General features: G+C 45.2%; 2 protein-coding genes across 4 annotated transcripts; both read right to left on the reverse strand.

Annotated features, from left to right (window-relative positions):
• Positions 1 to 2,147: 2,147 nt before the first annotated feature.
• Positions 2,148 to 5,654, reverse strand: LOC108935755 (tripartite motif-containing protein 35-like). Its single transcript, XM_018754602.2, has 6 exons — positions 4,993 to 5,654; positions 4,063 to 4,158; positions 3,743 to 3,973; positions 3,568 to 3,590; positions 3,375 to 3,493; positions 2,148 to 2,976 (listed from the first exon to the last, which is right to left on the reverse strand). Exons 1-6 carry the CDS (start codon positions 5,509 to 5,511, stop codon positions 2,417 to 2,419), a joined length of 1,548 nt encoding a protein of 515 aa, XP_018610118.2. The 5' UTR covers positions 5,512 to 5,654; the 3' UTR covers positions 2,148 to 2,416.
• Positions 5,655 to 6,380: 726 nt separating this feature from the next.
• On the reverse strand, positions 6,381 to 11,839 carry LOC108935765 (PDZ domain-containing protein GIPC1-like). 3 transcript variants are annotated; one of them, XM_029253995.1, is made up of 7 exons: positions 11,809 to 11,839; positions 10,181 to 10,776; positions 9,625 to 9,810; positions 8,859 to 9,039; positions 8,591 to 8,706; positions 8,388 to 8,469; positions 6,381 to 8,221 (listed from the first exon to the last, which is right to left on the reverse strand). In XM_029253995.1, the coding sequence occupies exons 2-7, from the start codon at positions 10,496 to 10,498 to the stop codon at positions 8,070 to 8,072; spliced, it is 1,035 nt and encodes a 344-aa protein (XP_029109828.1). In that variant the 5' UTR covers positions 10,499 to 10,776; positions 11,809 to 11,839; the 3' UTR covers positions 6,381 to 8,069. The 3 variants fall into 3 exon arrangements, with proteins under 3 accessions (XP_029109828.1, XP_018610138.2, XP_018610137.2); XM_018754622.2 differs by lacking the exon at positions 11,809 to 11,839 and adding an exon at positions 11,693 to 11,771 and having other exon boundaries at positions 10,193 to 10,776; XM_018754621.2 differs by lacking the exon at positions 11,809 to 11,839 and adding an exon at positions 11,693 to 11,771.
• Positions 11,840 to 12,260: the final 421 nt, after the last annotated feature.

The raw sequence follows: 12,260 nt of genomic DNA on the forward strand, positions 1-12,260 counted from the left end.
GGTACAAGCAGATCTGCAATGTTGTGCAGCCTACTGAGTGCTCAGATACTAAACTGTAAGCTTTGAGGTTCAAGTCACAGGGAGTGTGCACTGATCTTTTCTCATTTAAAAACAACAGGCTTTACCCTATTTGAAGGATAATACAAACATTTCAGAGGTTCTTTGCCATGCAGCTCTGCAGCTCAGTGAGCTGAACAGTTGGTTGCCTATCCTCCAAAACTGGTGAGTCAAGCCATCTGCATGTAGAACACCTTCAATGAGGTGGATGTTCCCCTTTTCCTAAAATACCTCTCCACACATCCTTTCACTCTCTCCATCATACACCTTACCTACTTCTAGCACAAGGTCTTCAGTGCTGCATCATGTAGGGAGGTCCCATGGGTCACTCTTGCCAGATGTATTGGGACCACCTTTCAGAAGGCTCAATCCCTGAACCTTATCTTTTATGCTGTCATACCACACCAGGTCCTGTCTACTGAATGTTCAACCGTAATTTAAACAGGAGTTCAAAGTTGCATAGATTTAGAAGCAAAGGCCCCTCCTGGGGACTGAACCACTAAACTCAACTCCAAGGGTGAGGTGTTTTAGCAAGCTACTCTACAAGAACCAACAGGAATCACCCATTCAAGAAAGTTAAGGGTGTATATTGTCAACCAAACATATGACTCTTAAATCAAATCAGGTGCCTAAGAGTTAATAACTTGGTGTGCTATGCTGTCATCCAGCAGGTCATCATGCAGAGGTTTCAGATATAATTAAGGAACAGGAGTATATTTTTAAACAAATAGTAAAGCCATGCTTGGGAAGCAAACCATGAACCTTAAACCCAGACCAACCACACAGCCTGTTGCACTATTTGGCCACACAGCCAAAAAGAGGCAACTCTTTCAGTTATACTTAAGGAAGGGAAGGGTGAGGGACCTAAGAAAAGGCTTAGTCAACCAAAGACAGAGCAAGTGAATGTCTCCACATAGGTACTTGAAAAAGGGAATGGGACATTTTTGGCTCCTTTTTGAGTTGAAGGGACAGGCTCTGACAGAGCTGGATACTTTCTATTCTAACTCTCAGAGCTTTTATTGAGCAGCTCCTCTCAGAGGGATTGAACCCCTAAATTTAATAGTTAAAAATACATCCTCATTCAGCTTATAACAGCCACCTATCACCATGCAAGGGGTTACTGTAGGCCTACTTCATTATCACATGTATCATAGTGCCAGCAGCTGACAGGGAAAGCTTTCAGAGGTACTTTAGGTAAATTCAGTCAAACCACCACCATCATGGTCACTTATGCAACCCCATTAACTACAATACTGTAGTGCAGGGAGGAAAACCACCCTGTCTTTCAACTTCACTGCATACTGAAGGTTTGTTGGTTTGAAAACAGTTTTTGTTTAAGAAACACACATCCTCAGAGGGAATGACCCAGCAACAACATGGTTTGTTAACAATTTAACCCAATACACCAGACACCCAGACCTTTCAGATGTGCTTATGACACCACTTTTCCACATGTTCTTCAAAAGACCTGAGTAATTGTGCTGGCCAGTGCAGAACTTAAAACTTCCAAGAGATATATAGATAGGATTTTACATACATTTTTAAGTAATTACTTTCTTTAGTGGGATCAACCCTTCAACATTGCACAAGAAAGTCATGTTTTGTTGACTATACTGCCGAGTCAGACAAGCCTTTCCAACATTACTGATATATAAGCCATGTGCTAAGCAGTGATAAAGCATTGATATAAATGATAGAAATATACGTGTTCTATTATAACTCTTCAAAAAAGTAAATGTAATTTGTAGAGACTGAACCTTCTTCAAGAGGATGAGAAACCAATAACCTTTTCATCTATATCACAAAAACATGAGTCCTGTAGCATCAAAATTTTCATATATTGACCTGCCTCTGTCTTTCACATACGATAGACAGGCAGACAGAGTGGTAGGAAGCCAAACAACTAGGGGCATGGTTGCACAGTGGGTAGCACTGGTGCCTCACCTCTCCCAGAATGTGGGCCTGGATGAGGGTTTGAACCCCTGGACTGGCAAATAGTCATTGATGATGGATCATTAGGTAGATGTACACACCCTGTAGAAGTGGTTTGATTTCTCTTTATTATTTATTGTTTTGGTGTGATTATGAAATTTACTAAAATAACAAAACATGAAATATTTTTCTGAAACACACTAACACAACACTATTTTTACAGTAAGCAGCTGTGTATAAAAAGAGATGTAAAGTTACCATGACTAAGGCCACAGCCACCCTGAGCCGATGTGATAAATTTCCCAAAGAAATAAAATAATTTTTATATAATCGTAACAAATTTTAAGGAAGTAGAAATCTCCACACAACTTTGACTTTGTTGCATCTGCTTAAAGTCCACAAACTTCCTGGTGTGAATTTTGGTGTGTCACCAGGTAGCACTGTTCCATATAGCAACCCTCACAGGACAGATCTTCAGTGGCCTGGAATTGTTGCCATTAATGTTTGCCCCAGGGCAGAAGAAAGGAAACATCTTCTCAATGAAGTGGTCTTTAAAGGTGTATATGGTTGTCATGTTGACCGGGTTGGAGAAGACCACCAGGCCAGCATCACAGTCCAGCTGCACACGTACTTTCTCCAGGGGGCCCTCCACCTGTAGCGTTGTACGTGGAGTGGTCATGGCTGTAAACTGACCCTCGCAGAGTGCTATGGTCCAAAAGCCATCCTCCGGCCGACCCGAGACCTTCCCCTTGCGGTTAATGGACTCCTTAACCACACCCAAGACCCAGTCATCCTTGTTGCCCACCTCCACCTCCCAGGCATGTTGGCCTGATAAGAAGCCCTCAGACCCTAGCACAAAGACCAGGTGGTTGAAGCGCTCCGGGTTGTCTGGGACCTCCTGCATATTCCCAGCATTGGTCACACTGGTGAGGTCACTTGACAGGGAGAGCCAGGCATAGGCTGTGTTGGGGTCAAGGGTCACAGGGGCTGTAAGGGTGGATCAAAAAAGAACTCAAGGGTGGATCAGAAAGACCCAAGAAGTCTACATTTATTCATTTAGATGAGGCTTTTCTCTAAAGCAACTGACAAAGTTAATCTACCGACAGTTACTTACCCATTTATACAGCCAGGTAACATTTTTTTTTAACTAGAGCACTTTCAAGTAAATACCATGCTCAAGAGTACTACAGCCAGAGGTGAGATTCCCACTTACAACCTTTGAGTCCAAAGGCAGCAGCTCTAATCACTACGCTCCCAGCTACCCCCAAAACCAGCTTTGCGAGATTTGGCCTTTCCAATCCAGAAAGATCAGTTCAGGTTAAGCGTTACTTTTTTTTTTTACTGATTATTAAATCCCCATCCATCAACAAAAACATGGCACTCACTGTACTTAACAATCCCCAACATCTTCTCCCAAACTCTGTACTTCAGAGAGCTCAGATGGGTGGCCTCGTCAATCAGCGCGCCTGACAGCTTCTCTGGGTCCTGTGTAGCACACTGTGCTCTGCAACAGCACACAACAAGGCTGTATACCTGAAAATCAGTATAAAACAGAAATAAAGCTGGTTCTCGGCATACCTTCCCCTTGTGATCTTGTAGTTCTGGAAAAAAAGAACCAGAAACAACCAATCACTCCAAGGTACAGGTGCCCATTTAAATAAGCCAATAAATTAATAATTTTTGCTTCATCATTGCTTAACAAATGGCTTTGTCTTCCTAGCATGACAATTTCCAGTTTCATAGTGTGGTGTACCTGAAGGAAGAGGGCATCGCTGGCAGAAATTTCATTATCAATACCAATGATGGTATTAGAAATGGAGAGAATGTCACGCATGAGACACTCTGTCTTCCTCTTCACCAGCTGACTTTTTCTCTCATGCTCATCCCTCAGTGCCGCAATCCTGTCCGCCTCCTCCTTCTGTAGGAACTGATGGAGCTGGTCAAACTCCTCCTTCATTTGCCGCTCCGTCCGCTGAAGCTGGTTCTGCGGTGGGAGTGCGGATTGTCAATGGACGATGATGATTTTTCAGTTACTCTACAATGTGATCACTTAAGTCCTTAGCCTTTGAATACCTTAAGATGCACGGCCATGTCATCGTATTCTTGCTTGGCTTCGTAAAGTTGCCTGAGATTTTTCTTCATCCGACCAATATCTTTAATTAGCTCCTCCTGAAGGATGTGAAAAACAGTAAACCCTAAAACAGCACCTTCAGTCAACCCCATGCCCTTTCATAACAATTGCATTGATTACGCCGTTAAATCACTGCTTTCTTGCTCCATAAAAAAACCAACAATTACACATCTGTCTGGCCTAAATTCATATTCTTCATAAACAATAGAGACGAACCGTCAAATGAAAGAGATTCTTGGCAAATAATCCATATCCTTGCTGGTAAATCGCCACAGAATTTACACATATTGATTGTTTGTGGTACTGAAGGTACATGTCAACATCTCCACTTCTAAAAACTCTTCAAGCCCACTATGAGTCAACATGCCCCTAGACACAAGAACTATATAGTATCTGAGGTCAGGAGGAGCGCAAAGTCAGACTTTGGAGTTCAGAAAAGCTGCACTTCATATTTTCTATGACATGCTGTAATAGAGCATTGGCATTTTTCAATATAATTTGTTAACCTACCACATTAAATTAATTTTAACAGCTCTCTATGGAAATATAACACAAAACTGCAGAAGCATTCATTTAGTCATACGTGTTTTTGCCCTGAAGGTGTAACCTATGCTGGAAAAATAACGTGTTGCTGGAGTTCAGCTGCAACACCCAGATTGGTTAAGTCAGGTACTCTCAAGTGAAACAGACAGTGCGTATTTTCCAGGCTCATAATAAGATTATTTTATGATCCATTGCATCAGAAACAAGTACAGATTCCAACCCCTTGTGTCATTTTCGATCTGAATTTTTGCGAAAAATTATTCTTAAAGCAACAACACAAAGCTGGGCATGTGGGCCTCCATTATGAGCGATGGTTCTGAGCCCCTCACCTTGCGACTGAGCACTGCCTCCTCCAGTGGACAAACCTGGTGACCCGTGTGTTTCCTGGACATGTGACACACAAAACAAAGAGTCTCCTCGTCATCCTGGCAGAAGAGCTTGAGCACCTCTTCATGAGCTGGACATTGGACCTTGGGGCTGGACCCTGGGATTTGACCTGACTCTGGCTCTGACTCCTTCTGCCGCAGGAAGGTCTCAGCCACATTCTTCAGGGTCAGGCTGATGGGCGGCTCAGTAGAGGAGCAGCGGCGCCGGCACACTGGGCATTGGCGCCCTGCTGGATTCTTGCGCCAGAACTGCTGCAGGCAGGACTGGCAGAAGCTGTGGGTACAGTTGAGTACTACGGGCTCATGGAAGATCTCGCAGCACACCGTGCACGTGAGCTCCTCCTCCAGACCCTGGGTGGGCTGCGTGGATAGGGCGCGTCTCCGCAAGCCCTTTAGCAGCCGGGGACTCTGGATAGATGGCGGCCTTCCCGGTTGGGATGCAGCCCTTGGGCGTTGGGACATCGATGCTTGAGGATGTGTTTGGGTCTTCTCTCCTGGATGAACCCCGTTAGGGAAAGGAGCCTCAGGTCCTCAGTAGAGATCCCAGCAGCCTAGATCCTCCTTCCTTCCTGCTCCTCCACCTTGTATCTGCAGGCACCTTCCAGCTCTGCTGGTAAACCTGCTCTTCACAACTCCTTTGAAGGGCTGTTACCTAAAAAGCGTGGCCACCCTCCCCCAACACAGTCGTCATACCCACCATTTCAAGAGGTCAGATTTCAGTGCACCCAACCTCATCCACGCACCTGATGTAATCGTTATGCAGGGTTGGCTTGCACAACAACAGGTGCTGAGAGAAAAAAAGAAATCGCTGGTAGATGGAACATGTTTAGAGTTCAAACACCTGTTTTGGGTATACCTGAGCTGCACAAAAAAGTCGATTGCATCACTGAGAAATGGAGGACATCGATTTACCTGAAGGAGGTTCTGTTGAAACACTGATGTCTTACAAAGCATCCTTATGCCAAATTGCGCAGTAAATAAGGCAAGGGGTCATGGTTTGACTGAGACACACTCCAAGGGGATTTGAGGTGTTCATAAGGACACGCTCACACTTGTGAAACCCACAACGTAGAAAGAAATGCAGAACAAGAGTGCGTCGTGCACTTTTTGCCCTTCGAGGGAGGGCTTTGGAGCGTGGGAAGCACCCTGGCATGACCGCTGTTTTTGCAACAAATAAATGAATGATGACGTGAGTTATCACTGACCGCGGCAGTCATTAGAGGTGCTTTGAACTGATATGTCTTTAGTGTGTACCTGTGTTTCAGGATACAACCGCTGTACCTCTTATTTTCCTTGGTGGAGAAAAAAAGAAAACACACAGAGAGTGCACTTCAGTTTATATTGTAAATATAACCATTATTTCTATTACCAATCACATTAACAGTGTAATACCAAGCTCCCAGTACAACAGCTGTTTTTATAATGTACAAGCATTAAAATGCATTGGAATTGCTTCTCGATGAAATAGGACTAATAATACTGTTAAACACTGTTAGTGTGAAAATGCTGTCATATGAAAGTCGGAAATCATATATAGCACTATAATAAGTGAATAGGAGTAACTCAAAACATGGACATAATGGTACTATAAAAACTACATGCCAAAACAAATCATTAAGGAGTCAAAGTTAAAAAAGGGCAAGAACAAATCTGCCATCTCTTACAAAACAAGGGTCTTTAGGAAGACGCAAATGTTCACTGCTGAAGCAGCATCACAGTTCTTTATCCTTATTATAAAGAAAATAAAGCAATACTTTTTTCTACCTACAATTCCACTGTCACGATATTTTGAAATAACCGAATAGTCCTGGCAGCACAGCTGTACAATCGTTTAATATATTTATACCTGTGACATTATTGCACCTCGTTTTGTATGCTATATTTCCATTAATCCCAGTTTCCTCCTCCTTTCAGACTCATATTTAAGTGTTTATATACAAGCGTACTTTTAAGTATTTTTTCCTCATTTTGGCACAGCTGACACCTCATTGATGGACTCTGCAGTGACTCATTATGGGAGCGGATTGTTACATTGCTCTATCCAATGATTATCTACTTTTTTCCATCACATGTCCACAGCCACATGCTCCATGTTCCAGCATCTTCAGCACTTCTGTGACGGGTACTACATTCCTCGGAGGTCAGGTGCTATTCCAACCCGGGCGCATCAGAATAAATCACAATACACTGCACATTTCCAATTGTGACAGAGCAGAACGGATGAGAACCGCCATGGAGACGTTCTCAATAGCTGCAGCGAGGATTTCCACACACTTTATCCGAGACACTTCGATCGGCAGCATCGACGTTATAAAAGTGTTTTCCGCTTTATGAACTTTGGGCCAGAAGATGGAGAGAACAAGACTAACACTGCAGCAGCTGCGGGATGTTAAAAGTTATAACTTTAAGAAATATGACCACAAGCGTAACCATGTATTACTAAAGGCCAATAACTCCACATGACGTGGAATTCAGCACATGGCAACGTGCTGCTTTTCAGTCCAACCCAGAGTTTGTAATGGAAGCAGAGGTGCAGTCCAACACAGTCCGGCACTGTCCACGGCCAGCTGACGCAGTCTGAGACAATACAAGACAGTCCAGTATAATCAGACACAGACAGTGTGTGACACTATAACACAGCCCCACACTATGTGGTAAAGTCCTAGACAGTCCAACAAAGTCCAGCAGTATCCAAGACAGTCCAGAATGGTCCCCAAAACACATCACAAATATAGAGTCACCCCATCTGGCTGTCAAAGGCTCTACTCATTTTAGTCTCATGTCTCCAGTTCTTTTCTCTATGCTCCTGCAGAAGTTCACATGCAGCAAAGGAGGTGAAAGGTGAGAGTTTTCGGGACAGTGGTCCAAACCAACCCCAGGAGGCTCTTCACTGTTTAATTATTTTTTAAAAAAAAAAAAAAAAAAAAAAAGCAAAAAACTAACTGAAGGGTCTGTAGTGGTCATCCGCGGGGTCTTCTCTGGTATCTCAACACGTTGAGGTGTTCCTCGGGTTTCCATGGTTACAGACGGCCCACCTTGGCATCGCCAATGGCACCCCAGACGTCAAACACAAACTCGTCCGGGAAAGCAAAGTCACCCAGCGTCTCGTCAAGTGCCTCTGCAAACTCGTCAGGGTTCCTCTTGTCCTTCCCCAGCTCCACCATGGTGGCCGCTGTCAGAAGCGCACACACAGATGGGTTTAGAAAAACCAACAACAAACCAACACAATCCTATAAGACTGAAGTCACAAGGAACACACACACACACACACACACACACACACACACACACACACACACACACACACACAAAGAGTTCAGTTCTGACATGCCTCTCACCTAACTCGCTGTCTCGGATTCCCATATAGCTCTCCAGGAGGTCATCCACCTTCTCAATGGCCTTCTCTTCAAACGCGGACGGCTGACAGACACACAACAGGGAGACGTTAAATTCAGACAATCGTCTGCCCCGCAGCTCCAGCTGTTCCCAGATACTCTTACACTGTGGAGGGGACAACCGAGGGTGATGGAGCAACACACACCAGCTCTTCCACAGTGGCAGGTCCTTTGGCCCGCAGTCGCAGTGTCCCTCGGCCTGTCCCCAGCTGAGACCCTGCGGAGCCTGAGCGCGACCCACCACACCGCTGGCTGATCATGTCTGCAGGGGAAGAGAAACAGAGAACACTGATATTTTAGTTTTCCAAACTGCTATGAGAAAAAAAAAAAAAAAAACCACACGAACAAATATTTGTATGATTGTCATAATTATTATTGTTGTTGTTGTTATTGATCCTCCACACTGACACACACCAAAAGCCTTCAAAGGCTCCACCAGTTTGAGGCTAAACTCCCGCCCCTTGGGCAGTTCCTTGAGCATCCTGGCAACCTCATAGTGGCGGCAGCCAATCAGAGGCTGCCCATTGATGGACTCGATCATGTCCCCGACGTTGACAATCTGGATCTGCTCAATGGTGCTGCCCTCTCTTATTCTCTGAAACGCACAGAACGCTTTAGTGGGTTTTTTTTTTTAGTCAATAAGAAATGCTCCAGAAATGCATTGCGCTCCAGTACACCAACCAAACAAATCATATTTCACACCCTTCAGTTTTACAAGGACAACATCTAAAAACACTTTGCAGTACTTTCACTTCCATTAAGTGGTGAAAAAACAGGAAATGTCAAATTCCTAATATGGAGAAAACAAAAAAAAAAAAAAAACTGTTCCCAGCTCCCACAAGACAACTGTGTAACGGAACTCCATTCTAACAAGGTGACATTGTTATAATTGGCAGCAGGTGGCATAGTAGTTAGCGCTCTCTCCGTAAGACTCAGGTTCAAATCCCACCTCGTGCGTTCAAGGTACTCACCAAGAATCAATTACCAAACAAAACTGTCAGTACAAGTTACCAAGATGTATAAGTGGGTAAATCACTGTACATTTACACTGGAAGTAGCTTAGTGTACAAACCTAACACTGTAAATTACTTGGGTTTAAAAACTTAGTGAGTGGCTAATACACTAGTACTCCCGTAGTGGAGATGAAGATTTTCCCAGCAGTTCGAGGCCTGGTGCGTACCTTGATGAAGGCGTATCCTGCTCCGTTGTCGGTGATGGTGAGCCCTAGGGCGTCGTCACCCTTGAACACCTCCACCTCCTTCTTCTGGCCCTTCACATGGGCGAAGATGAAGTCCTCCAGGCCGATCTGGCCTCCCAGTAGCTTATCCATGTCCACCTTGTGCGTATTCAGCGTACAGAACATGATCTGGTGCAGGATGAGGGACAGAGATGAGCGATCGCAGACAGGCGACCCTCTCAGCAAGAGCAACACGGCCTACTCCGGTTTTATCACAAGGAACTAATTAAATCCTGAACCATCTAATCGCAACAAAACTAATTAAGTGCATTTTTTTTTTCCCCCTCCCTGTTCAGGGTCCAAAGAATCAGAAAATTACAGACCCATCAGGTATCCAGCAACATTCTCAGGGGGCTGGCGTGTAAGCAGCACCTCGTTTATTCTGGAATTAATGGCAGGAAATGAATTACTGAAGCTGCACTGGTGGAATTTAACTGCAAGTTCCTTAACTGTCTAAGAGAACTACCCTTAGTTCAACATTTCTGGGTGTTTCCACCACCTGATCACCCACTTCATCCACAGGGATCCCGAAGGCCTCCCCGATCTTGGCGTAGAGTTCGCGGACGTTACTGAAGCCCTCGATACGGCCGGTGGGGCTGCCATGGGCCAGTTGGGTGTGGAACACCAGTCGGGGTCTGAGGCCAGCGGGAGGGGGGGGCAGGCCTGGCGACAGGACCTCGAGGGAGGCTCCCTCCACCTCTCTGCTAGACCTCAAGCCCTCCAGCCCCGGCACATCCAGCCCTGCCCGAATGGGCTCCGCCTCTTCATTCTCTACCAGTGAGGTGGCCTTCTTCTTGCGCCCCAGCCCCAGCAGCATGGTCCGTCTGTCTGTCCGTCTGTCTACCGGTGGGGTTCCACGAAAGCAAGGGGGGTCCTGCAGTGCTCAAGCGCACACCAGTGTCCTGTCACACATCCCACAGGGCAGCTTGCCCACCAGCTCCAGCACACCCCTACCCACGTTCTATATAACTGGGCTTCCAGGGGGCCTCACAGTTAATATCTGTGTTGTCAAAATCTTTGGCGCTTCCCACAGATTAGATCTTCTGAAAAAAGATTTTTTTTTTAAATAACTCTTGAGGATTTGAAAGTTGTCACCTAGAAAAAAAAAAAAAAATTAAGAGATAAAACTACATTTAATAACACAACATATGAATCGCTTGCTGCCAGAGCTGTGAGGTGCCGACCTTCCGGAAAGATCTGTTTTACAGCCACACTGTGCTGCTGATCCTAAATCAGTCTGCAGACTCACTAAAGAAAACGGCTACTTTTTAGTCTCACTGTCCAAACAACACTGTTCTTAATGATGGAGCTGAGCATGTTTCCGCAAGGTATCATACAGTCACCCCACCGTCAGTCGAGATGTTGTATGGGGTTTTAAACATGGTGGTGACTCTGATTCAGAGATTTAACCTCCATCAGAAGTCAAACAGCTGTCTGCAGCCATATCCAAGGACCAACCCAATCCTTTAACTCCAACAGAATGAGGTACACAGCCGTACAACAGCAGCAGATCACTGTGTGATTCTCAGCACTGGTCACCATGTCTCCATCAATACTGCAATACTGGACACAATCTCCATCAGGACTTGACACAATGTTTCAACGAGCCATGGACACAAGGTCTCCATCAAGAATGAATACAACGGACACTGGACACAATGTATCGAGCTGTCTCTCCTGGATTGATCTCTTTGCAAGGGACTCTTGGTGATGTGATGTCCGCCCGAAACTCTTGCGCGCACAAGGAACGAGGAGCGAACAGCGCACAAGAAGAACAAGAAGATGAAGAAGAGCTCCACCGTATGGCTCCATCCGTGTGTGGCGCGGCTTCGACAACAACGAACGGTTCCCATGCCATGTCTTTCGCGGTGCACTTCAATCATTCTGACACACAGCAACGTATTTTACGAACAGAAATGAAAACATAAACTGGAAACAAAACTGAAAACGTGGGTCCAGAGAAACGTCTTAGGGATCCTCAAAGTGAACCGAATGAATTGACGATACGTACCTCCAGCGCAGATCCTCCGCGACATTCGGGGCGGATCTCTTGTCTTTATTCATCTCTCTCTCTCTCTCTCTCTCTCTCCAACTCTACGATCATTGAACTCAACTTTCGCTACTTACGTCGCCTCCGACGCGCCCTCCGCACTGAGCGGGAGGAAAGGATGCAGAGCGGAGATGCGTCAGGACGGAGGCGGGTTCTCGGCGAGCAATGACCAATCATAATCGGGATTTAAGAGGACAAACCAATCGCGGTCTAGGTCGGATTTCTCGAAGCCAATAGCAATCCGGTCCGCGCGCGTCATCGCAGGCGTTTCAGGGCACGTTCCAGGATTTCTTTCTAGGACTTGTCGCCCGGTTCTTCCTTTCCTGCCAATTAATTTTTCTTTTAATTAGATTTCAGTTGATGGATAATTTTGACAATGCTTTTTTTTTTTAAGTGTGCGCAATTAGAAGTGATAGAAATGTCTGAAAGACAGTCTTAGTTTCTATTTTCGGACTGGCCCAGGTCCAAGTTGTCAAACGGTACCAGACCTTAAACCCTAGAGCAGTTTCAGTTATACAACTTTTCACAA

Source organism: Scleropages formosus, chromosome 8 (genome assembly GCF_900964775.1).
Source record: "Scleropages formosus chromosome 8, fSclFor1.1, whole genome shotgun sequence".
NCBI lineage: Eukaryota > Metazoa > Chordata > Actinopteri > Osteoglossiformes > Osteoglossidae > Scleropages > Scleropages formosus.

Coding starts and splice junctions, on each gene's coding strand:
- LOC108935755 (XM_018754602.2), bottom strand. CDS start 5,511: ATGTCCCAACGCCCAAGGGCTGCATCCCAACCGGGAAGGCCGCCATCT. Junction 4,159..4,992: donor AGGCAGTGCTCAGTCGCAAG/GTGAGGGGCTCA, acceptor CACATCCTTCAG/GAGGAGCTAATTAAAGATAT. Junction 3,591..3,742: donor GCGATGCCCTCTTCCTTCAG/GTACACCACACT, acceptor CTTTTTTTCCAG/AACTACAAGATCACAAGGGG.
- LOC108935765 (XM_029253995.1), bottom strand. CDS start 10,498: ATGCTGCTGGGGCTGGGGCGCAAGAAGAAGGCCACCTCACTGGTAGAG. Junction 8,707..8,858: donor GGAGCCTTTGAAGGCTTTTG/GTGTGTGTCAGT, acceptor CTTCCCCTGCAG/ACATGATCAGCCAGCGGTGT. Junction 8,222..8,387: donor AATCCGAGACAGCGAGTTAG/GTGAGAGGCATG, acceptor CGCTTCTGACAG/CGGCCACCATGGTGGAGCTG.